A 25,662-nucleotide genomic window follows, 5' to 3' on the forward strand; every position below is an offset into this window, starting at 1 on the left:
ATTATGATTGTGGTGAATCTGTTACGGCCCCCTGTCCAGAAACATGTCTGTAGAAATCCCTTTGACATCATATGTTCACAGAGGATGTTCTCATCGTTTCCATTTATCCACCCTCCCCCACCCTAAAACCGCATCCATTCGCGCATGCGCCCTCTTGCAGGACCGCTGCAACGGCTGGTGCACGGGCAGACGGGTTCGTTTGATAAAAACTCGGGGGGAGGACGGAGGCAGAAAATTCTAGAAATCGTCACCCGCTTCAAACGGAAATGTTCGTAAACGGCTAGAGTGGAGGTTACAGCGATAAATCTGCCCCTGTCTTGTTTTCTTTTTAATTTTTTTCTGGGAGCGGATGTCATTTATGCCGTAGTGCCCACCAGCATCGTGTTGTCGGTCCGAAGATCCAATCTCTCCTATGTTAGGACGGTGGCGCACAGTTGGTGGGGGATTAGCAGTGGTCCATAAGCAACTGATGAAAATGGTCATTTTTGAGAAATGGTTGGTTTCTGATGACATCATGCAGTTAGTATTTGTGGGCGGGCTCTGAGCTGCGAGGGGAGAGGGGCGCAACCGGAGAGCAGCTACTATCAGGCGCCATTAGGTAACAATGTCAAATTAAGTTTTAAGTGTGTGTGGTGTAAAGAAACACCCAAATTAACACTTAAAAGCGATGACATTTCTGTGTACATCGCGTGGAAAAGGACTACCAACAAAAAGCGATAAACGGCAGCTTTCTTCCCTGAAATGAAGTCGGTTGTCGTTTGAGAACAAGATGGCGTCGATGACTTTTTTTTTCTGTTTGCCCTCAGTTCGAGCACTTCTGGGCGGCGGCGCCGTGCGCGTTCTCGCCAATGTGATATTATTTCCTGTTTTCGTATCCTGCAAAGTTCAAGTTCTGGTTTAATTTACAGGCTCCGCAAACCAAGGGGTGCACATACGGTTTTACATTTGTTTGTGGCTAACGGACAAAAAGTTGATTTTTTTTCTCGCCACGGAAATATAACGTATGAACCTCAGTTTGAAATCAGTCCATAATTGTCAGTGCTGGTGATCTTTAGTTACTCAAGCGCTTCATTTGCCTCTGTTTGCACACCAACAAACACTTCAACTTCAACAAAAGTGGATACGTTTAATTTGTAACTCAAAAACATTCAGCGACGCCACCCGGACTACATCTGTTTAGCTTTTGACCCCATCTAGTGGCACAGCCAGGGGACTTACATACCCCTTCATCTAGCTTTCTATAAAGTGGAAATTGGGTTTTTTGGGTATAGTCTTATGTATTTCAGTTTTAATGTAGAACAGTAGTTTGACACAATGATAATATGAGTAGCCTACTTTTTGCATCACTGTCATGTATTAGTTAATTTTTTTTTTTTTAGCTAAGTCATATATTTACATAAAGACAAACGTAAATATTCTAAATAAATTCCATTGTCTGAGACTGCGAAATCATATCGTGATATATCGTGACAAAAACCCTCATTGCTTCACTTCACATCAGAGCCTGTGGGGTATTATCCTTACAAGTTGGATTTTTAAAAAGGAAGTACTCATAATTTAATCCCAGAACCACCATATAATAAGAAGCATCTGGACTTCGAAAAGATGAAACCTCATCTACTCAAAGGCATTTTCTGTAAGGCTGTGACCATATCAGATTAACCAAAAAAAGAAAAGAAAAGAAAGAAAGCATAATAACAGCGTTATTGTTGCAATGTTCAGAGAAACTTACAAAAGAGTTGTGGTGAGGCCAATGGTTACATTAGTCTTTGTTGAGTGTTTATTGCATCTTTTTTTTGGTGAATTAAATTAACCCGAAATGCAAGTACACGGAGGTGGAGAGTGAATCTTTAACCCTGATTATACAACAGTGTACAAACATGGCAGATGGATGGCCTTCCCTGAGCCTGGTTCTGCCAGGGGTTTCTTCTTGATAAAAAGGAGTTGGGTTTTTTTCCCTACTGTCGCCAAGTGCTTGCACATAGGCATCATTGGATTGCTGGGGCTTTTTCTAATATACAATATACAGCATTTTGAGGTGACTGTTGTTGTGAATTTGTGCTAAATTAATTAAATGCAATTGAATATCAAACTGAAAGATAATGATTGGTATGTGATTATCGTATCATTACTCATTTATTCGAGTTAGCTGCAGTGTGGTGAGGTGGCTCAAACCATATAAAGTGAGACCAGTTCTTTGTTTGTTTGTTTTTATCTGACAATAAACAAAACAAAACAAAACTTATGTTTTTTTAATGTGTTATTGTGATATAAATCTGAGAAAATTTCAGAATTCTTCTTGCACTTTTTAGTGTTATGATTTTCTCCTAAATGTATCATTTCAGCCTCATAAATTATATGGGTCATTGATTTATTTAACTATTAAATTAAATCTAAAATGGCCCTAATAGACCAGTGTACTCATGACCTAAATTAAATGGGGTTTATTCAGTACCAGTGAGCACGTCTTGTGTGTTATTTTCTAATTGGGCGCTAACGATGGAATTAGTGTCACTGCTGTTAGGCAAATACAATCTAGAGAGGAAACTGGGCTAAATACAATATCAGTTTTTCTTATTATTAATCATGTCCAAACCATCTCAGCCTTGCCCCTGTGATCCTCAGCTGTCCCTCTGAAGTACTCATTTCTAATCCTGTCCATCCTCCCAACAAAATGTTCACGTTTTCAGCTCTGCCACCTCTTGCTCCACCTCCTTGTTGGTACCACTGTTCCCAAACCATACACCATATCAGGCTACTATCTTGTAAACGTTCCCTTTATACTGTTGCTGCTATCCTTTTGTCACAAATCACCACTGACACTTGCCTGCACCTTCTTCACCCTGCCTGCACCCTCTTTTTCACCTCTCTCGTGCACAGGTATTTAAATTCGTCCACTTTCACTACGTCTAGTGCCTCTTCACTGTCGTTCAAACGCTAAAAATTACATTGTAATTAGATTAAAATGTAAAACTTCACACATTACTACAACTCGAATAAAATCTGAGGATGTCACAGCCCAGCTGGATAAAACTTAATTTTGCCTTGTCAACAAAAGGGGGCGCTCTGAAATATAACACCCCTAACTTTCTGTAGAATCAGACCTGGCGTTGTTTGGAGGTCGCTTGTTGACAAGGGGAGAAGGTGACTTCTCAGCCAGCGGAGTAGCGTCTAATCTAGATCTTTACAGAGTCTCAGAAACGCTGGATTTTTGATAGAAAAGCAGCCATGTCTTCATTTGGGAGGGCACTGGGAGTCCTTCGGACCGGAGCGCGACTGCTACGACGCGAACCCGCGAGAATAACGAGCAGAAAGTAAGCCGTTAGCACGCTAGCTACTCTGTTAGCTTCAGCGGTTAGTAGCTAGCACGGCGATACATTCAAACCAGCGAAGTCTGAAACACGTCAAAGTAGTTAGTTTGCTTTCTGCATTATTTAACTTGAGTTAATGTGTGCTTCTGTTTTTTTTTTTTAACACTATCTGTGTGTCAGGGCGAGTGGCGGACCGCACATTGAGCCACAGTACAGACAATACCCGCAGCTGACGAAGAAGCAGAAGTTTGAGTCGGAGCTTATCAGTGGTGTCATGTGGTTCTGGATCCTTTGGCACTGCTGGCATGACCCTGATGCGGTTCTGGTGAGTAGACACGGTGTAAACAGTAATGTGAAAATGAAGGACGACTGTAGTCCAGAATAACGCTGCAAAACCAGGTCAAATCAGGCTGAATCACAGAGGCCTATATGTATTTATACATACAGTACTGTTAAAAAGTAATTGTTACTCCTGTTAAATCATTTCATTAACTGTCACTAATCGCCTAACTAGAACCTGCCATAAAGTAATGTAGGCTCAAAGATCTCAAAAAGCAACACATCATGCTGCCATTTAAAGTAACACACGAACAGCTGAGAAACAAACTGATGGAAAGGGTTATAAAGCCATTTCTAAGACTTTAGGACTCCAGTGAACCACAGTGAGAGCCATTATCCACAGATGGACCAAATTTCCTCCAAGAACACATCAATGACTAATCCAGGAGGTAACAAAAGAACCCAGAACAACATTGAAAGAACCACATGCTTACTTGGCATTGCAATGCCAAGAGTTCATGATTTACCGATAAGAAAGCGACTGTGCAAAAATGGCATCCATGGGAGAGTCGCAAAGTGAAAACCACTGCTGAATTCTGAAGTCTTGTCTCACATTTGCAAAAAAAAAAAAAAATTGATCATCCTCAAGATTTTTTGGGGAAAAAAAAAATTTCTGTGGACTGACGCGCAAAAAGCTAAACTTCAAGAAATTTTGAGCCTTGTTATGTGTGGCATAAAACTGATCTCTACCAGAAAATCCTGAAGGAGAATGCCCAGTCATCATTTCATGCCCTGAAACTCAAGCATGCTTGGGTTATGCAGCAAGACAATTATCCAAAACACACCAGCAGGTCCACCTCTGAAGGGCTTTCACAGTGATTTAAAAAGCTCAAGGGTGGCACAATCATTAGGTTTAGATGGGCATTACTGGATAAAGTTTTTCTCTCGCTTAAGGAATGAAATAATTTTAAAACTACAACTTGTATTTACTCTGGTTATTTTTGTTTAATATTAAAATTTTATTTAAACTGAAACATCTAAGTCTGGCAAATATGCAAAAAATAAGAAATTGGAAGGGGGCAAATACATTTTCACAACACTGTATGCCTACCTATTCATGCAGCGATTAAATTAGCCCACTGGTTCTTGAACTTCTTATTAGTCACTAACAATAAAAAGCAATCAGTCTAATTTTAGTTGAGACAGTTACCACAGTAGCAGTCGAACATTCAACAATCAAAACTCAGAAATATTCATTCATCCTAGTTTGACTTCACTTTTTTCACCTCGATCAAACTGCCCCATCCACGGTGTCTCCTTAGGCACCACAGTCTAGTGTGCATACAGGTGATGCAGATACAGCTTTTTGTTATCACATTAATGACAACCTGCTTCAAAGTAGGTTACGTTAGAGAGAAGACATAAACAGGAGTGAAAACACCACCTACTGACAAATTAACTCTGGGAAATGGCATCACCAACGTTTGAAGATCCTATGGACTTAAGAACCCACGGTTAGAGCTCAAAGTTCATTTCAGTCTAGTTATCTATGTAGACCGACAGTTCTGAACAGCAGCTGCCTCAAGGCGCATCAGGAGTGTCTGAAGTCTTTCTTTCTCTGAGCACAAGGAAGAAATTTGTGCATATTCAAGGTGTGAAACTTGATCTGTTTAAACATTGTAGTACTCTCAGATCTCCTGACCATGAGGGTGCGAATATAGGTGCACCAGTACATCGACAGCTTTGCTTTGATGCTCGGCTCACTCCACTGTGAAGGTCTGGTACAGCACACAGATTACTGCTGATGCTGCACCCTCCCATCACTTGTGAGTAAGATCCCAAGATACTTGAATCACTCACAGCTTGGAGCAACTTTCCTCCTTTAACCAAGAGGGAGCAGCCAACCCTCAGTTTCCCAGGAGAGACCCATGGCCACACTCGGAGGTGCTGACTCTCATCAGTGGCTCACCATCATGTAAAGTCATGTGATCTGGGTAATGAGAAAGTCACTAGTATGAGCGGCTGAAATGAATTTCCCCACAGGCTGTTTTTATGCTCACCGCAGCAAGTTTTTATAGTAAAATAAAACTAAACTAAATATAAAAAAAAAACATTCTAGTGAACCCTTTAGCCCCTAACCGCTGCAGACAGGTTTTTGCAACATTTTTTGAACGGTTTGCGCAATGTAAAAAAATCCTATGGTTTCACTGTGCTTTTCAGTGATATTGGAGTCATTACAGGAATCCTAAGCACCGTGCCACAAGATGAAGGTTTAGAGAGAGTTCGACGGAGTTGCGCAGAAAACTGGCATTTTGTCAATATTTTAGTGCCAGTATTGTCTGAGTGGCGACACCTATCATTCAAGAGAACGCTGAATGTTGCAGTGGTGGTGTGTGAAGTGAACAATGAGCAGGGTATACTGGTCCCTTTAGGATGGCAGGCGTCAGCCTTATAGATACTTTAAGATGCTCAAAGTAGAGCTACCCAGCTTTGGAGGCTTTCGGTGCACGCCCAGATCCAGAGCAAAACCCAGGAACTGCTGGGAGGGCTTGCATAGCGCAATACCTCTAGATCACACAGGAGGAGCTGGAAACTGTTGCTTACTGTAAACCTACCTTCGGATACATGGAAGATGCTCAAGTTGCTCAGGTCTGACACTGTGTGTCACAGAGGGATATTTATTTGAAGAACACTGAATATTTCCTTTGATAAACAGCCTACAGATCAGTTTCCTAATCTGTGTTCTGTTAATTGCAATGCTTGTAGTCTGAAAGGCAGGAGATTGGCACCAAACATAAAAGCAAACTGAGCGTAAATGTGGTGCTGATGACCGCTTCTAAACTTGTGTTCACCATAAGATACCTAACCTGGTTAAAGGAGAGCCACCTTCATGACACCGAAAACTCAGACTTTAAGCTCAACGTAGCTCTTTAAGCTATTAATCTTGCTTTGTAGTACATCCCCGTAAGGAGATGATGTAATAGTGTGGAGGAGGCACGCTAAACTTTAATCCCAATCACTCTTTCCATCCCTTTATGGCCACAGTTCACCACTTCTAACCAGTGAAAGTCCAGGAGAATCCAGTTAAGGAGAGTTTGGATGAGGTAGTACAGGCGCATGAAAGTACAGCTGATAATCTGCATTAGTTATGTGGTAGAATTATGTCGAACCACAGCTGTGTCAGTATGGCATTCCTAATAAAGGGTTTGCTGTGCACAGACTTGCCAGGAACAGGATTTTATTGATATAATTTGATTGAGTTAATTGATTAAGATTCATCCCTCCTCTGCAGGGTCACTTCCCTTGGCCGGATACTTCTGAATGGACAGATGAGGAGCTCGGTATCCCTCCAGATGACGAGGAATAAGGTGATTTATCCAGTTTCCAAGCAAATGCCCAACAGGACAGCAGTTAACTTTCACAACATGCTGTTCAAATGTAAAGTGGATGACTAGCTCACGGTGTAAAAGTCACAACAGATGACTGGAATCTGCTCTAATTGTTTCAGCCTTTGAAACTAAAAGTAGAGGTTTTGGCAAGTTGTGTTTTGGGGTTTTTTTTGTTTGTTTGTTTTTCTTTAAACAAGCCTTTCTGAAACATAATGCCCTTCTACTTTATTTGAAATCTATGACGTAAAAAGTAAATTAGGGAATCTGCAAACTTGGGCACTTAGTTGATCCATGGGCTTGGAGGATGTGCAGACTTGTCTGAAAGGTTTAAAAAAAACACTTTGACACTTCAAATCGAACAATTCTGATGTTTTTGTCATGTAACATCTACATACACATGCAGGCACTTAGCACTTTGAGGATGTTTTGAAAGGTGGTGGCATCTCTCATGTGAGATAGATAAACATTTATGTATTTAGTCTTGATTTGTGTAAATAATTGTCATCCTCACTTGCGTTGGGCTAGCACTTTAAGATGTTATGAAAGTTCAATGTACAAAAACTTGTATTTGTTTGGAATAGCGGGGTCATTGAAACAGCTGTAAAGTTTTAACTAAGTCTGTAAAAGTGAGAGTGGTGCACAGTAATTTTTACATGATAGGAGAAGCAGTCAGATTTGTGAAGAGCTCTGGATAATTTTGGGATATTTTGCACACTTCGTTCTGGAAATGCTTTTTAGGTGAGCGCTGTGTGGGTGGAGCAGTCGGACTTCTCCCTGAAGTTGAGGGCTGCAGTGCAGCTGTGAAAACCTCCAGTTTCACATGATTACTTAAACGCCATTGCTGTAACCTCAGAAGCAGCTGTAGTTCAGTCTGAACCCTGCAGAGGGCAGTGTTGTAAAGGTTTACCTTAAACCTGTTGCACACCTGGTTCAACTGAGGTTACACTCACAAAGTTATTTACAAGGACGGGTGTATACGGTCTATTTTTGGGTCTTACTTTATATTGTCAAGCACTATATAAACTTAAATATTAACCTTTAAGTGACACGTTTGGCCACTTAAAAGAATTACCCCAGGTGCACCAGGCTAATGTAGTGTAATACATGTAATTAATCTTACAGGTTATCATAGTCAGTGTGAGGGGTGCTGATGGTAGAAACGGTAGTGACATGGTGTCTGCAGACAGGCATCGTCAGCACATTATGTTCAAGCAGGGCAACTTCATGAAGGGTGTAAGCTGTTTTTAGACTGGTTTTATTCATATAAACCATTATTTTACTTATAATTTAGTAATAATATTGTTTATTTGAAAAGGTACCACTTTAGTGTACCTAATAAAGTGTGTTTCTTGTTTGCAGGTCACCACAAGGGATGTGGTTTGCTGGGCGAGTCTTTGGGCTGTTCTGAAAGTCATTGTTGTACATAGACTTAATAAAGTTATCTTTAAATTAAAACAGGAAGACCAGCACGTCATTTCATTACTTTTATTTATTTACACGCAATTTCTGAAATGCATTAACAGTGTCACAGTTAGCCAGTGTTTGTATATTTCAAATCATAAGCCATTTAAATCTGGAAAAAACCATTGCAAGAACCAACACATATTTAATAAAAAAAAAACAAAAAACAATTGCTGAGAGCTGCATTTCAAGCAGAAGGAGAGGGACAAATACTACAGCTTATTACAAACCCTGCCTGCGGGCCAGTTCGTGTTTTTATTCTGTGAGTTAACATGCAAAGACTTCAAAGATTAAAGTGTAGTGTAAAAGGAAAAAGGAGGGGTACAAAGGAAACACTCAGTTTTTTATGTTAATTCTGTGTTTTGGATCTCATCACTCACCTGAGGAAGGCTCACACTGTTCAGAGGGCGCTCTTAAAGCTACGTGGGTGCAGAGTCATCTTAAACGAGGGTGTTTTTCTACTTAAACAATGAGCTGAACATGTGTTCGGAGGCAGCGAGTGGGAGTAACACCAAATGGGTTAAAGTAGCCTAAAGATACAATGACTGTTAAATCTGACCTGTTCCTTTTTTTTGAGCTATAAAAACTGAAAAACACTGAAATAAGAAGTCATGAGTGTCTGCATCCATGATGTGTGGCTGGTGGTTAATCGAAGGTTATGTCCATGGCATCATTCCCTGAGAGTGAAGAACTGCACACACGCCTCACATTAAAGAAAGAAAAAAAACCTCAATCATCCACACGTCAGTTCCTCAATCGCTGACCTTTTAATACATCATCTACTTTGGATCGACCACAGTGGCTCAGAATACCTGTTGTTTTGTTTTTTTTGCTAAATGGCGTGGCACTAAGTAGAGAAAGCTCAGGAGTAGATATGGAAGTTTCTTAACCTAGACTATCCGCACATAGCCCATAAACAAAAAAACCTCACGCTACAGGAACAAAGAGGACGAGGATCGACACAGGCTCTACTCAGCTGGGAAGGGAAAAGATGGGTAGCTACTCAACAGATAATCACATGAACTCTAAAAACATCCACATTTACAAAAACTCATTTTTAAAAGGTTAAAAAAAAAAAAAAAAAATCCCTACGAAGGGGGGAAAAAAAAGAACCACCCTCAGGCTCACTGAGGTTTTTAGGGTGAAAATATAATAAAATCATTACCTCTGTTCAATTAATAAATACATAATTCAGAATCCATAAAAACAACAATAAAAAAAAAAAATCACATAAAACGAGAAATAAATTAAGCCAGAGTCGTTTCAGAGGTGACGACTTGTAATTCCTATGGGAAAACAAATTCACAGAGAGGCAGCATTTTGAGCGACTCCACCCCACCTCCAACACTACAGTGCAGGTGTGAGAGGTGCAGTTTTACACCTGTTAAAATTCTGCGAGCAGAAGAAACGCACCAAAGTGCTGCCTCTCGCCCTTACCTCTCTCCTTAAAATAAAAAAAAAAGTCATTATTGCTGGTGTGATTGAGATAAAGAGGAAGGGTGGGACACAAGCATGAGAGAGAGTGGAGAGACGTACAAACGAATAAGCACCATTTTGAAATTTCAGTTTCACCGCCTCCTCTTTTAGCACCGCGTTTCACCTCCACCCGTCCACGTAAACAGACCCTTCGTCCTGTTCAGTTTGTCACGAATAAAAAAAAATATAGATATATATATATATAATAATAATAATAAAAATGAGGGCAGGGGAGAGGTGGAGGGGTGATCAGCAGAGGGGGGAAATACTAGCAAATGTGACGCGGTGATCTTGGCATCAGAAGCAGTGGACGTCCTGCCGCCTCACCCTCTCCTCCCGCCCCCACCAACGTCTCCTTTTTGTCCGTCCAAAATGCCCACAGGAGCTTCAAGTCCACCGTTCCCTGCAGCAACATGCTCCTTTCATGTTTTTGTCTTTAGTGTGCTTGTAGTGAAGTCGTGCGCTTGCTCGTTTCCAATCCGATACCCTGTCTCCTAAGCATGCACAGTGAGCGTGTTTTACATGTCAAAGATTTGTTTCATCTCCAGGCAGTGTGTCCGTGTGATTTCATTTCTTTTTTGTTTCATTTTTTTCCCCTCACCCTCCCCCCCAACCTTTTTTAACTGTCTGGTAAAAAATACACAAAACTATCTTCTTCTCTCCCCCTGCTCCCGACTCCTCGCCCTTCCTTCAATGTCTGGGAGGGTTACACGAAGACGCGGTTGTGTCTGCTGAGCTTCAGGATCTTCCCCAGTCTCTGCTTGGCTGTGGCCATGCCTTTTTTGGGCCGTTTGCCTAAAAAAAAGAGAAAAATGAAAATATTAACGGGACCTATTTAGCAACATCAAATAGTGAGTAACATTTCAACTAACAATCTTCTCACAAATCTGACAAATGTTCCATCAAGTGACCTAATCATGACGATAACCATAAGAGGCCCTTAAATCTGGCCCCTGACACCAAAGAAAGCACCTACTTTGTATTACAATAATTAAAGAAACAAATACAAATTAAACTAAACATTGTTAAACAGCAAAATGAAATAAAACATGATAATCCATGGAATGGAAAGTAAGATATATTAACACTTCTTGCACAACAGTTAAGTCCTGGTTAAAATTTGTCCTGATCTATGATCAGCTTAGTTTTATAAAGGTTTTTTTCTGTACTTTCTATTATGAAACTTTAATTTTAAACAGTTTTTAAACACTGAATACCGCCTCTCCCACTGTCAGAGAGCTAATCAGGCTTCCCACATCCTGCACATTACGTATTGAGCCATGCTTTATCTTCTGTGCCAGTTAGTGTGGACTGAAACAGCTTCTCCATTTTTCTGCATATTAACAAGAAGAAATGATAAAAGTCACATTTCAAACCTTTTGTGGCCTGATTGCTGATTGGTGGAGGGTTCGGGGCGTGCCTCTTGGAGGGGTGCAGAGGTGGAGACATTGAGGGGTCACAGTACTGGTAGTCCATCTCTGGGCTGGGGAGCCCCTGATTGTCCCAGGCCTCGCTGCTGCTGTTGCCCTGGCTGTCTATCGGGCTCTTGTCCCCCTGCAGTCGGCGCTGGTGCTGCGCCTGTTCCAACGGGCTGGGCCACCAGGACTCCTGGAGCGAGTCTGCCGTCTCCGACTTGGAGGAGCACAGCAGACCAGCCATAGACAGCATCCCCTGAATGGCCTCTGCTGTGCTGGGTGAGGTAGGACGTTCTCTGCAGGAGGCAGACAAGACTCATTTTTAAAAAGGTGCCCCGATGGAGCCGTGTTCACGAGGGCCTTTCAAGGATTTTCTTTTCTTTCTTTCTTTATTTAGTTAAACAGCCCACGGATAATCAGAATATTTGAAGAAGCATAATAGTACTGGTCACAGGCCTGCCTTGATCTGTTTTCCTCACCGTTTGAGTGGTTTGTGTTTGTGCCTGAGTTTCTCGCCAGACTGGTCCAGCTTTATGTGCCCTGAGCCTGTCTGCTGCTCGTCCTCGTCCTCTTCATCCTGGGAGCTCTCCGAGTCCTCGTCAGAAGACGATGACGACGATGATGACTCTTTATGCTGCATCGGACAGAGAGGTTTCAAAGACATGCCTCAGAAGACAGCGTAAAAAACGATTACTCAAAGTACACTCTGTTCAGAAACATTGAACTCTTAAACCGGCTGCGTTTGTATAAATCCTGCACATCGTTTACCTCTGTGGGAAAGTCGCTGTCTGACTCGACGTCTGACACACTGGAGTGTCCTGAGACTTCATCCCTGAGTTCAGTCTTCATCCTCTCCAGACCTCCTGAGACACAAAGGAACACATCGTCAGCTAAATGCTCGCACAGCCACAATCTTCTGTTGGTTTAATATTCACTGAAGACTTACTGAGGAGTGCGGATTTCTCAGCTGTGCTATGCTGCTCGTGACTGTCATGCGTCCTCTCAAACTTCACGTCCATGCAACCCTTGGGTGGGCCAACAGACAGTCCCTCACCTTCGGACTTTACAGGGCTGCTGCTTCCCGGTCGCCTCAAATCTCTGCACACACAAAAAGTTCATGTTAACATGAGAGCAGGTGACTAATTTATATTGTAATAAACAAGAAGAGGAAAATAAATTAGACTCCTCAACTCCTGACGGCTGAGTCACAGCTCAGAAGAACAGGCTTTGTAGATTAACAAATTCATAGTTTCTGTTGCTGACTAGTAAAGCTTTCTAAATTCATTTTTACTACATGCTATTTTTTTATTCACCAAAGTGGTTTTATGTTGGTTTCTGGAGTTTGTCACTAAACAAAAGTACTAGTTTGACTGACTCTGCACACTGATTCACTGAAGAGACTTTGCTCCCCCACCTGATGATTCTTCCGTTTACCAGCATCAGCCGTATGTGGTTGTCTTCCAAAGACTCTGCAGCAGCAGCTGCCGATGCAGTTGACACTTTGTTGAACTTTGCGTGAACCTTGGCACCAAACGCAGGATCCTGGATACAGAATATTAAAAGTATCGTATCAGTCATCAACAGACACAGATGCATTTACAAAAAGCTTTAATCGGTGCAAGCTGCATTTAAGTGCTGATGAAGACTCCAACTACAATAATAAGTACATTGCGCACCTTCTGGCCTAACTAACGGCATTTTGGATTCTCTTTAATGTAGATTAAACACACATTCTGAAGGTTTACTCCTTGAAACTCACCTCCTCCAGTGGCCCGACCTCCAGCCTCTTCAGCACATCCCTGGTGTGCTGCTCTAAGATGTCCAAGTTAGTGGGTAGCTTGGGCGCATGGCGCTGCTGCTCCCTCAGTTGCCTGGCGGCCCTTCGAGCTCGCCGTGCCTGGCACAGCCTCTCCAGCGTGGCTCGGGTGGACAGGCAGCCGTTTGATCCCAAAGGTACTCCACTTCCCTGAGATTTCACTGGCTTGCTACCACCCACTGGTTCCTCCTAGAATATAAATGTAAAACAAATCATGCAGTGAAGGTTGTTACAGTGTGCAAAAAATAAAAACAAAACTTTAAAATAAAACCTACAAAATCAACTGGTTATGATTTTTTTTTTTAATAACACGCACAGATAAAGCACATGTAAAACTGTAAAGGGTCAAGAAACGGTGCAAATTAATGATGTAAACACACTGAGATTACAGTTTGAATATGTCTAAAATGTGGGTCACTTTTATTAATCAGTGACAATACCAAAAGAGCGTCAGCTTTTCTCCCAGCTGACACCACCATTTGGATGAAGTCTAAAAAGCTCCTCACCTCTAGGTAGCGGATTTCCTTGGTCAGCTCTTTAATGAGATGGTTCGGCCTGATATTGTCTGGTACCTCGCTGGTGGGTTCGTTCACCTGCAAAGCCACAACAGTTTACATTCAAACCAGAGGAGTGAGCAGAGAATCTGCCGCCTGCTGCTGACAGATAAGACTAAACGTGGATGCCTCCGGTGACTCCTGTGTCACAAGAACCATGTGGACTGCAGACATGTGAGGTGTAGTCAGGCGGAGCTTCTCACCTCTCTTTTCAACCAAGTCTTCAGTGCACTGATTAAAGCCTTGACTCCATCCACTAGGTAGGTCGGTGGAGGACAGTTGTCCTCTCGAAGCTCTGACAAAATCAAAGAAGAGAAAACCGTCACATGAGTTTTAAGCGAGAAAGCTTTAAACCTTTTAAAACATTAATGGATTTCCAAAAAGTTAGCATTACAAATGGTGTTCAGCAATGGAAATGTCATGTGGATATTTTGTGTTTTTAACTTTTGAGGGATAAAAAAAATAGTGGGACCCCCCCCCCCAAAAAATACAAAAAAACCAAAAACAAAGTCACACTTTGACCCTCCACTATGTATTAAAGGACTTGCAACCCTGAAATTTACTGTCATATGCAAGTAAAATTTTGCATGACTTCATTAAATATACTGATTTTGAGGGGTGAGGTGGGAGGAACTTATTGATTTTTCATGGAAAGACCCATAAATAAATCTTACTGACACCATTATTTTCTTGCCAAATGTTTTGAATTTTTATGTCAAAATGTTATGTTGCAACAGCTCTTATACACATCTCTGTGGCTTGTCGTTTTTAGTATTAGACTCTCACCTTTTAGCATTTCCAGGAGGTTCTTTGCCACATACCAACAGATGGCCTCAAAATAGGGAAACTTAAAGAGGTCTGGGGTTTTCAGACGACGCTCCATCTCATAACACCTACAACGCGAACCAAACGTTAAGTGCTAAAGTCTCTAGAAAACAAACAAAAATCAAGATGCGACACCAGTGGCAGGCGAGTGGTTTACCTGAGCTGCATGCCAATATTGAGGTTGTGAAGGAAGTTCCCTCCAAATGCCATGCAATCCTGAGAGGTGAGAACAGCGTGGATCCAGCCTGCAGAGGGCAGCAGAGCACAGACGTTTACTCAGTTTATCTACTCTCTGGCTTAGAATGATAACATTCTTAGGGTGGGGCAGAGAAATTACACATGAATACCTGAGGAGATAGGCATTTATACTTCACTTAATCATATTTTCTCAACATGCAGAAAAAAATCCATGACAACAAACAAGACTGCAAGAAACTTTTATCCTGCTGAGGCACAGTCACCCTCAGCAGCAGGAGATAATGCTGTCAATAACGGCTTCCACCTCAGATAAACAGTGCTCCTAATACAACACAACAACACAAAGTAGGAGAAAACAGCTTTGTGTGTGGGGGGGGGGGGGGGGGGGGGGGGTTAAGAGAGGCTGACAGACAGGCCTGATAATACGCTGGTTGACTGACCTACTGTGCTCCCTGACCCCAGCTTAATTCCCACCTCTCCACAGCCTTTCTGCCAAAAGCTCTCTTTCACAATGCTGCTTGAGCTTGCTGAGAAAGCATGGCTGGAAGACTGATTGAGGACATCCAGCAGTTGAAGGGCTGAACTGAGCTTTGTCTGTCTGTGTGCCGTAGGGGGGCAAGGGTGAAGGAGCTCTATGGGCTTAAAAAGTCCATTGAGAGTCTGATGGACAAATAATGGCATGACTGGATCCATTGGCTTCACTTCGGCGAATCAAAGCATGCTTTGGTGTCATGCTCAGTTAGTGACATGACATCAAAACATCTTTCTACCTTCTTAATGCAACATCAGCAGTGCTGCAGAGTCACGTGTAGTAAAACGCCTCAGTGTTACTTTCATCATATTACATAGGAGCTCTGTTTCTCTTCATTTTTCCCTGTAATTATGATCATTAAGAACTGTTTGGGTTGTTGCTCAGGAAGAATTTCCCTCTCTGTTATTTTCCTTTGGCAATAATAGAGGACCTTAAAGGAGCCTGTATTTTCCTGGCAGCAGCCATGGGAATCATGATTATTTTTCACTTTTAAATGCACATGGAAAAAAAAACAACCCCCCCCCCCCCAAAAAAAACAAAAAACAGGCAGGTCAGCAAAGCTGGCGCAAAACTGTCAGGCAGTCACCAGAAACAATGATTTAACATCAGTGACACAAACAGCTGCACGTCTGAGAGTGTGGAATTTATTGTGCTTGGAAACCACACACCATTATCCAAGCCTTTATACGTACTTTGATGACTAGTGTGTTTAGTTTGGTTCAACTAAAGTGTGTGTGTGTGTGTGTGTGTGTGTGTGTGTGTGTGTGTGTGTTTGTTTGTCTGGTCAGTGATGTTTGTTTAGGCTGGTGTGAAAGCTGTCAATCACATCCTGGTGTACCGACCAAAGATCACTTTCAAAAAGGTGTGTCAGGATAGCGGACGTGACTGAGCATGAATTCAAAGGCTGAGCTGATTTTAAACCCATGTGTAATATTATAAATAAGCTATGAATACATTTGTGCAAATTATCAGTCACTGATGTGGGAAAAGCTCTGCACTCGTGCTGACCTGCATGTTTTACCAGTCAGTCAAAACCAACTGTGAATGCAGTCTACTGTGCTTGCATCCTGTTTTTCATAAATACATTATTATCTTTAAAGAGCGGATGTTATGGTGCTGTAACATGCCCTATAATAACAATAACATTGCTGTACAATACAATTTTGCTTGTTCCTGTCTCATCTCATCATAAAACATATCATAGTTGATTTTTTTTAGCTAATCATGACAATTAGTAAAGCACAGACCATAAGCTGCCAGTTATCCAAATTTGATTTCTTCATATGTCCAATACCTAGAGGTCTATATAACTGCCATGTTCACGGATCGCAACGTGAACATGAACCAGATAAGATCTAAAAGGCAGCAAAAGCTGCGTTTTCATTTAAGTTACTTAGAACTTCTGAGGAAGTGTAGAAGGTTCTTGGTATCACTTTGTGCCGCCATCCAAAGACCCATAAAGATTAGCAGGATGTCATGTGACAAAGTGACAGCTGTTCAAACACTTGGGTAGGAGGCTGTGTGATAGGGTGTGATTTGTTTTTGTGTTCGTTAGCAGGATAACTCAAAAGATGTTATGCACAGATTTGCATGAAAATTATTTCACATTATTGCAGTGAATTCAAAGACAGGAAAAGACATCTGATTTCATGAATGACATGAAAAACAAAAACGTGGCTCATTTATCACAATCATCACTTCTATCAAACAGTTTTTGAACATCCAGAAGATGGCGAGGTTACAACTTTCCAACTGTTTGTTAACCAACAACCAACTGTTGTACTTCCAGAAAGTAAAACCTCTGTCAGCTGGGACTTTTTGTGGGGTAAAATAATCTCCCTGGAGCTTAATGTGCTACCCAGTTCCTGTGATAGAAATACAGAGTTTCTCAGGCGGTTCCCAGTTCCAGAGTTCCTGCAGTGGAAAACCTCCTTTCTTGCACTGAATCAAACTGACCTTAAGAAAGGTTTGAAAGTACACTTAAAGTCCTTTACTTATCAAATGTGACATTAAAACACCTCACTGACCTGTAGGGATGAGCAGCGTGGTTCCTTGGGGTACAATACACTTGTAACACTTATCCACTTTGTCCCCAAAGAACACTTCGCTCTGATTGGGCGAGGAGCTCCATGCCTCATATAGTGCAAGATTGGTGAGGGTGGGCTTGATCAAGTAGAAGACTTTCTCACCCTGAAAATCAAAAGAAAAGGTATTTAAGGTAACGAGTAGTTAAACTTGTGAATGTGACGGCACTGTTCTACTAAACACCTACTCCCTCATTCAATCACAAATTAAAGTTAGCTGTAGTTTTCAGAAGCCGGGGGGGTGAGACCATCATCATAAAGAGTGCTGCTGGCTGCTTTACGATTTAACTGGATGTGAGAAGCAGGGTGACCTTTCAGAGAGTGCTAGTCAATCTGCCCTAAAAACCTCAGTATTTAAAGAAACACTGAAATCCCTGAGCTTGATGAACATCAGGGTGGCATGTTCCTCTCTTTAAAGGAAAAAAAAAAGCTCTTTAAATCCACACACTCACCCAAAGAACATGATACCAGACAGAGGTGCCTCCAAAGTCTATGTGGAAATCTGTGTAGCTGTCTTTGACCCCCATAAGGCAGTACTTCTGGACAAAGGGTTTAGGGAAGAAGGAGTCGTCTGGCCAGTAGTTCTCAACCCAGGACAACTTCTGAGCCACATCAGGAACCTCCACCAGCTTTGCCATCCTGCGGGTGATCAGAATCATGCAGCACACTGAGCTTAGGAAAGTTTTAAAAACATATCTGTAGGTCCCTTATTTAATCTCAACCACATCCAATAGTGTAGAGAGACTCAACTCTACCCTCAACAGAACAACAAGTCACTTAGGTGTTGTCACTCATGCACTGCAGCCATGAGCTTTTCTAGGACTCACCCAACAGAGCTGAAAGTGAGAACGTAAACGTCCAGCACAATCAGATCTGATGGTAGCCGGTCTTTAACCTGCTAGGTGCCTATAGTGCAAAGTCCATACAATGTCAGACTGCACCAGTGTTAGAATAAAGCAGAATAATAGTCTCGGCATTCATCGTTATCAAGCTGTCATCATATGAGCAGCTTCCAGCATGCTACATGCTCCCTCACCTTTACAGTAGTCCCAGTAGTGCAAATGCCTGTTTATTGTGTGCTACACTTAAAGAGAAACTGAGCAAAATATCCCAACTTGATTCTCACAAATCTGTCTAAAGTGCACGTGAGAAAACAGCTTCGGCTAAATCAGAAGGACTTTAAGTCAAATGTTGTTCCATTTCCTTCTATTAACTCAGGTAACTATTAACTCAGCTGGAAACTTCCATTCAACTTTACATTGATATAGATGGCCTTGGCAAGAATACAGCTGAAAGCTCTTCAGCAGTGAGCAGGAACACTTCAGTTTTGTCAAACCTAGTTTGCTGACTCTTGAAGATACTTATTCCTTTTTTTGTTTTTAAATCACAGTGACGGAACTGCGGCATGGCTTACTTCGTGTCAGAGAACTCCAGGCTGATGAGGTTGAGGACTTTGGGTCGATGGGGATTGGTGAAATACTTGATAAACTCGCTGAGCTTCATCTTGCTGTCCGCCTGCCGTGCCACATCTATCACATCGATGACTTTGTTACCACCTAGATGGGAATAAAGTGCCTTTTAGTTTGTGCAATATTAGATTAGATGTTCTGCAGTCACAGACTCCTGAATGAAAATCTTCAAACTTTTTAAATGACTGCAGAGGAGGCGATGGGGTTCATAGGGGTCAGCAGCCTGCTGGCATCTTCATGTGCTTTTAGAGATCAACCCCTGAGGAAAACTGGCATTAATATGGCAGCATGGGGAGGGGTTGTAGGGGATGCAAGCGAGACAATCTGTCAATCTGTCCAGACCACCAGTCCCAGAGGAAGGGGAGTGGGTGGAGGTGAGAGGGCTGCTACGTTTAATAGCTGTGTGTGCGTGGGAGATCTCAAGCATATAAGGAAATATGTCTGTAGATGTGAGAAAAAGTGTGCAAAAGCTGTGTGTGCATGTGTGTGCATGTGTGTTTACTCATGGGATAGAAAACAGATGCTAAAAAGGAAAAGAGAAATAAGTCAAAGAGAGAGAGTCGCAGCAAACAGCTCACAGTTGGGACGCTACAAATCACACGCAGTGACACACAGGGCCGGAAGTAAGACTGGGGTGCAGTGTGTAGCAAGACAGCTGGTGGTTGTATTTTCCCCACACCCCTCCCACACCCCTTTTTTATTACCCCTGTGCATACTTGTGCACACACACACACACACACACACACACACACACACACACACACACACACACCACACACACACACACACACACACACACACACACACACACACACACACACACACACACACACACACACTCCTCTAAAGGCCCAGCTGGCCAGCGTCTGATGACAGAGAACAGGTGGAGTGAAAAGCAGTCAGTCACACAGTGCGAGACAAAGCTGCCTGGAAACCCTGCAACGCCAAGCTCAAGCACTGGGTTCACAAACCCAATTCAATTTTTTTTATTTAGTTATTGTTTTTTATTAATGTCCACAAACTAAAGCACTGCTGAGCCAGCTTGAGAGACACTCAATCTAACCGACATCCCACCATAACGACGATGATATATGATGACACCCAGTTATGTTAAAGAGCCAATTAACTGAGATAATTGTTGCAAATATGTCTTTGTCAGCAGACAGGAACCAGAAACTTGTTACTCACTGCATTAATTTTAATGTAAAACAATTATTTCCTCACGAATCAAACATTTTGGGAGCAAAATGCTGTAAAATAATTTACTCAACATTGAAATCAAAAGATGAATCCTACATTCTTTTTGACCGTTTTGTAGGAATGAACATGATTGTTACTATGAACATGCACGGCAGGGTTTGTTATATTAAATACTGGGATGACGAAATGAAATATCTCCTTCTATAAAAAATATATACTTTTAATTAAGTGCTGGTAATAAGCCATTGCCTGTCTATAAAAATTCTATCAACAGCAACCTTTACTCTTCCTCAAAGCACCAGCTGGGTGCTTTAACAGATTACCTCAAAGTTGAGCTGAGTTTAATTTGGTATCCACCCATTTTGTGCTAAATGTCATGAGGAAAACTAACTCATATTAAAATTAGTTTAAGCCTGTCAACGTGATCTGATTAGTCAGCAACAAGCATCAAGACACAACTTTGATGGTGCAATACAAACTTGGTTTTCCCTTTCTGGTTTCCTTGTCAGGTTTTGCATGGTTTCATGCAAAACCTGAAACCATTTCTAAAAAGCTTTACCCTGGAAGGAGTTTTTCAAAATCTTCAATGTCTGTGACCTAAAACACTTTTCATGTGTGAACGAAAGACCAAACCACATTCAAAAACCAACTTCTCCAAGACACCTTTCTAATGTGTACAGGGCCTCAGTGTAGTTAGCTTCTAAAGTGGTTTTGCTCATTTGTGTTTAGTTTTATTAGCTTCAGTATTAGTTCAAGTTCCTATGACAGCTGGGACATGCTCCAGCTCCCACTACAGCCCTTAAATGGGTAAGTGGAAAAAAATTGAGGAATGGATAGTTTCAGTTTTGATGTTTTTATTATTATTATAAATGAGAGGTTATTTGTCAGGGTCTCTATACACAAATAATTGAATGTTCATCAGGCAGACTGTGCTAACAAATTCCATCAAACAGAGACTAAAACTAAAGACATTTTCTAATTATTTTTTTTTATTTCAGTCAGTTTAATTTTTTTCTAAAGTTAGCCAAAATATTTTTTTCACACCCAGTTTGAGCCTTTATTTTAGTTTTAATTAACTGTAATGCCCTTGCCAACATCGGCTGTCATCCTTCAGTTGAAAGTTTACATGCCAGTTTACTATGAAACAGCTGGCATTAAACCTAATTTTCTACATCAAAGTACTCTAGCGGTCTAGAGGCTGGTCTCTGCAGCTGTCATCTGCATTCTTCCCCTCATAGAAAGAGAGAGGGTTGCATTGTAACATCTTAGGCTGCGTCTACACAGGAAGTGATTTACAGAGAAACGGAAACCAGAGAAAGTTAAAAACATTCGGCAACTTCAAGCAACTACAGACAAAAACAGGAAAAACACCGAGCGGGCCAACGCCAAGATAAACTTCACTCAACTTCGGGGCAAGCAATTGATAAAAGTGATTGGCACATAACAAGTTAATAAATCCATAACAAGGTAACCTAGGCAACCAGAGCCTGTGTAACCCTCAAAAGTATATCTGCAACCAACTGTCAGGTTCAAAGCAACAGGAGATGAGTGAATACTTGCTGGTAATTAAATAAATTAAGAATAATTAGGTTTACTGACTAAACCCTTAATCCTTCCTAGCAAGGGCACTTCACCCTGGTTTCCATTCATTATATATACACAATATATAGTTCGGATTGAAAACAATGAATAAATCCATTAATTTAAAGACTTTCCATCATGTGTAGAACTCTTTGACCACACACCGAGCTGGCAGAAGAAATGCTCGACAGCATCGGCGTTTACTCCAGTTGTCCCATTGTCTTCAAACTGGAAGAACTGTAATCCCACACTCAGACCCCAGTCACAACACCTGTGCCTTGGTTTAATGCTCAATAGGGCATGGGAGAGAGAGATAACGTGAGAGAGGGAGTCTGTAATCTGAACTTAATTATAAAAACACCGGTGGGCTTGGTAATGGGCTTGTAATAGGAGCTGGGAAGTAGCAGGCTGTTTCGGTAAGGAAGTGCAGTGGTCATGGAGAGGGCAGTGAAAGCTTAGCCGTCGCTCATTTAGAACGCATTCAGCCATCGTCTGATGCCTGATAAGTGGGTTAAAACCCCATGAACCTGGAAACTGGTTCATATTGACACACACAGATGGCGCCTGCTCAGCAATGGCCACTTAGCTGGCTGGTGTTGCGTTGTTTCATTAGCTTTTAAGCAGCTTCCAATGGTGCTGTGTAGTCCAATCACAGAGGTCACATCATTCCCAGACCATAAACACTAATGTTTTGTTGTAAATTTGATACATGTGACAACAAAGCCAAGTTTTCTTACCCACATACTGCTCCACATCTTTGACAGAAAAAGTAGAGGGGGGTAGTTTCAGACCCAGACCCTCCATTTCGGTGATCGCTATGGGGTAGTTGAAGCCATGCCTCTCCAAGTACCTGGTAGTCACCAGCTCGCCCTTCATCCGTATCAGAATCTCCTCAGCACTGAAAACCAGATTGTAATAAGTTAATTCAAGCTGCCAGTGTTCTCAAAATAAAACCATAATGGTTTTAGCCATGCAGAGAGTTGCTCTGTTTACTTTACTATCCTAACCACAAATCAATATAGGTGAAAATATTGTGTTTGTGGTGGTGGTAGCATTTTGACCCAAAAAGAGCCTACAGACATGCAAGCTGCTCTGTGAGGTGGTGATTAGGCACACTGAGAGGATCACCCAGGTCACTACATATCATCCATTTAATCCTGACGACAACCTTGTGTTTTCACCTGAGATAAAGTCAGGTGAGCCACTGACCTTTCATAAAGATTTCTACAGAAATGTCATCACAATCAAGAAAGCTCTGGACCCAGTAATGTGTCTTTCTTTTTTGAAGTTACACTGTTTTGTGTGAGTAAAAATATTCCAAAGCTACACATTTTTTCCAGAATCAGTGGCCGTGAAAATGTAAATAATCCACACACTGGAACTATTTTCTTTTATAGAAACAGATTCAATCAAACTCCCACTAGATATCTGTAAGCATGAGAACACAGAACAAAACAGTTTGCCTGGCTTAAAACCACAAGAAGCAAGTGTGTAGATATTTATGTCTTCTCTAAAATCCACTTTAACCTGTATGAGTGTTAAGTTAAGAATTTCGAGTTTTTTCAGCAAATTAGGAAAACAATCCAATTGGTCAGTAGGATTGAGTATGAGAAAAAAAACATTTCCAAAATGAAAGCGACAATAAACAAATTCTCATACATTTGCAGTTTTTCTCTTTTCCTTTGTAACGTTCTAATACAAAGCCTTACTTAAGCCTTTTAACTGCATAGACAACTTTACAGGAGCCCAATTTTGAGCCTTCAAAAGTAGACATGATTCACAAACGAGAAAATTGCACTTTCAGTTTACCTGAATAAAATATTCCACTAGGCAAGGCCTTTAGAGTTTGGTTGACAAGTGTGGCTCTTTGGGGGTGTGTGTTGATATCTACCTGGGGAATGTCCTGTTTTGGAGCTCCTTGATAAACACTGAGGTGCCAGCCTGCACCGGCTTCGATCCATCATCTGGCTCTGTGTAGTCATGCCTGTGCCAGTTGTTGCGCTTTTTCACTGGAGAAAACCAAAAAAAAACGTAGGTTTGAGTTTCACAGGGCTTTCTCGTCCCAATGTAATAATGCCCTCTTGAAACACCTTCACACAACAACATTGTAAATTATGCAGATCACAATCGCTTGTCACAAGCACATTAATTTACTACTCAGCCCCTGTGCCCAGGGGTGGATATCGAGGGGTTTGTCCAATCAAAGTGGAGGGTTTACAGCACCATTCAATTAGCTTGTTAATGTCTGCCCTCAGGGTTCTCAAAGGTTAACCTATTCCCCTCCCCCCCTTAACCAAAAAAAAAAAAAATTAAAAATCTGACTCGACTAACACTGCAGAGAGCGGCCTTCCCCCCTGGGACTGTCCAGCATATAGAGACATGGGTGAGACAAGGCAGAGAATCAGAGTATGGTGCTATTTTCACACATGCACCTCAAAGAATTAGGTCATACTTTCCGCTGTTGTGCTTTCTCACATGTAGCACACATCAGGAAATAGTTTGCTTCAGATATACTAACTAATGGAAACACTTTACTGTTTAGGCTTCAGAGCTGCCAAGATAAGAGATGTAAGAGGGTGCACAAGACAGCTATTCATAAGTGGTAAATGCACACTAATATTTACTGAGATATTTGCTGCAATCTGACATTACATGGACTATGCACTATGAAACTGCCAGGTTGCATGCACCAAGGTGTCTAGAAAAGTTCAGGACTGCAGTGTGTGTGAGTGTGTGTGAGAGACAGAAAAATGGTTTCAGGAAGCAGCAAAGACTCACTCAGGGAGGGTCCGTGTACGACATCACAGTTGGGACAGTGGTAAACATCAATATCCACAGCATGGTGCTCTTCTACCTGTACACAGCTGGAAATAGATGAGATACAGAGTTAGGGCAAGTCCCCTACAGAGGTTTATACTGTTCTTAAAGTGCCAGGAAAAAAAATGTCATCACAAGATTTTGCCCAAACGGATACAAAGCATTTACTATAATAATGTATGTATGTAATAATAAACCCTACCAGCTGAAGAATTCTGGGATGAAACATTTATTGCATTTACAATATATATGGTCTTTCCTTATTGTGATGGCCAAACCCGTGGCCACACTCTAAAAGTCAGTAACTCTTGTATTTTCATTTGAACATAGTAACACTCTTTAGTTTCCAATAACTTTATTGATTGGTTGGGATACATTTGTTCTATTTGTAAGCGCGCACATTTAGTTTACTTATGTATTCCCACCACTTCATTATTTTGATTTTTGACTAACCTTTGTCTTTTTCTTTCTTACCGCCATCATCCCTGGGAGTTGCTGGACAAAAGATGGTAGCCAGGGTTTGAAACCATTAAATACAAAGAGGGCTAATTGGACCACAACACCACTTCCTACGGAAGGGGAGAATATATGTTTTCTTTACTTTAAAAACAAAGTATTTGTATTTAATTAAATATTTGGGTTTAGGGTTTGATGGTTTTGATTTTCTTCTTTAGTATTTAGTTTATTAACAAATTAGAATGTACTGCATTGTGTTGTGATTTATGATTGTGTTTGTTTGTCACCCCTCATGTGTCACAATGGTCTGATCAGCCATTATATATACCCCTGTGTGTCATTTCATGTTTAGGTCAATTATGTTTGTTTGGGCAGTCATTTGGTTTGTTAAGTTTGTAGTCTTAGCCTGAGTTCAGTTTTGTTTCTTTGACCTCTTTTATGAGCTCAACGTTTATTGCTTTTGTAAATATATTTTGGGGTTAAATAAATGGCAACCCTATTTTTCAAATAATTCCTGAGACTCCTCCTGTTTTTCAACTCGGTCCCTCACATGTGGTGTCAGAAGTGGGATCCTTCAGTTGAGGAGACAGGATTTTTTTTTGCATTTTTTGCCCTTTTTTCTCCCCTGACAAACTTTTTGAGCCATGCAGAATGCTGTGCGCCCAAAGAGAGGAAATAAAATGGAGGCCAAAGAGGCCTTGCAGCAGCCAGAGAGGAGAAGGAGATGGAAGAAGGAATTTCAGTTGTGGCTGGAGACACTGAAGGAGAGGATACCAGGGAGCCAACTTTGCTTGATATT

The 25,662-nt window shown here is 41.4% G+C and overlaps 2 protein-coding genes across 3 annotated transcripts in view; one reads left to right on the plus strand and one right to left on the minus strand.

The window, feature by feature from the left end:
• The first annotated feature begins 206 nt into the window (after nucleotides 1-206).
• Nucleotides 207-9,438, plus strand: ndufb2 (NADH:ubiquinone oxidoreductase subunit B2). Of its 2 annotated transcripts, none has more exons than XM_025899937.1 (4): nucleotides 207-495; nucleotides 3,492-3,636; nucleotides 6,883-6,958; nucleotides 8,339-9,438. In XM_025899937.1, exons 1-3 carry the CDS (start codon nucleotides 413-415, stop codon nucleotides 6,955-6,957), a joined length of 303 nt encoding a protein of 100 aa, XP_025755722.1. In that variant the 5' UTR covers nucleotides 207-412; the 3' UTR covers nucleotide 6,958; nucleotides 8,339-9,438. The 2 variants fall into 2 exon arrangements, with proteins under 2 accessions (XP_025755722.1, XP_003452107.1); XM_003452059.5 differs by lacking the exon at nucleotides 207-495 and adding an exon at nucleotides 3,087-3,314 and having other exon boundaries at nucleotides 8,339-9,404.
• The window catches only part of kdm7aa (lysine (K)-specific demethylase 7Aa), a 30,274-nt gene continuing 13,511 nt past the window's right edge, over nucleotides 8,900-25,662 (minus strand). The window contains exons 2-18 of the mRNA XM_005456661.4: nucleotides 24,369-24,454; nucleotides 23,482-23,599; nucleotides 22,328-22,488; nucleotides 18,755-18,896; nucleotides 17,793-17,979; nucleotides 17,284-17,446; nucleotides 14,684-14,771; nucleotides 14,488-14,594; nucleotides 13,905-13,996; nucleotides 13,654-13,740; nucleotides 13,091-13,336; nucleotides 12,746-12,873; nucleotides 12,278-12,429; nucleotides 12,100-12,194; nucleotides 11,811-11,965; nucleotides 11,293-11,627; nucleotides 8,900-10,711 (exon numbers count right to left, since the gene is read on the minus strand). Of these exons, the coding sequence (XP_005456718.1) occupies nucleotides 10,623-10,711; nucleotides 11,293-11,627; nucleotides 11,811-11,965; nucleotides 12,100-12,194; nucleotides 12,278-12,429; nucleotides 12,746-12,873; nucleotides 13,091-13,336; nucleotides 13,654-13,740; nucleotides 13,905-13,996; nucleotides 14,488-14,594; nucleotides 14,684-14,771; nucleotides 17,284-17,446; nucleotides 17,793-17,979; nucleotides 18,755-18,896; nucleotides 22,328-22,488; nucleotides 23,482-23,599; nucleotides 24,369-24,454 (2,431 nt within the window). The 3' untranslated portion in view covers nucleotides 8,900-10,622. The remainder of the gene's footprint in view (nucleotides 10,712-11,292; nucleotides 11,628-11,810; nucleotides 11,966-12,099; nucleotides 12,195-12,277; nucleotides 12,430-12,745; nucleotides 12,874-13,090; nucleotides 13,337-13,653; nucleotides 13,741-13,904; nucleotides 13,997-14,487; nucleotides 14,595-14,683; nucleotides 14,772-17,283; nucleotides 17,447-17,792; nucleotides 17,980-18,754; nucleotides 18,897-22,327; nucleotides 22,489-23,481; nucleotides 23,600-24,368; nucleotides 24,455-25,662) is intronic.

The sequence above is a fragment of the Oreochromis niloticus genome, linkage group LG17 (assembly GCF_001858045.2).
Source record: "Oreochromis niloticus isolate F11D_XX linkage group LG17, O_niloticus_UMD_NMBU, whole genome shotgun sequence".
Lineage (NCBI taxonomy): Eukaryota > Metazoa > Chordata > Actinopteri > Cichliformes > Cichlidae > Oreochromis > Oreochromis niloticus.

Coding starts and splice junctions, on each gene's coding strand:
- ndufb2 (XM_003452059.5), top strand. CDS start 3,229: ATGTCTTCATTTGGGAGGGCACTGGGAGTCCTTCGGACCGGAGCGCGA. Junction 3,315..3,491: donor GCGAGAATAACGAGCAGAAA/GTAAGCCGTTAG, acceptor TCTGTGTGTCAG/GGCGAGTGGCGGACCGCACA. Junction 3,637..6,882: donor ATGACCCTGATGCGGTTCTG/GTGAGTAGACAC, acceptor CCTCCTCTGCAG/GGTCACTTCCCTTGGCCGGA.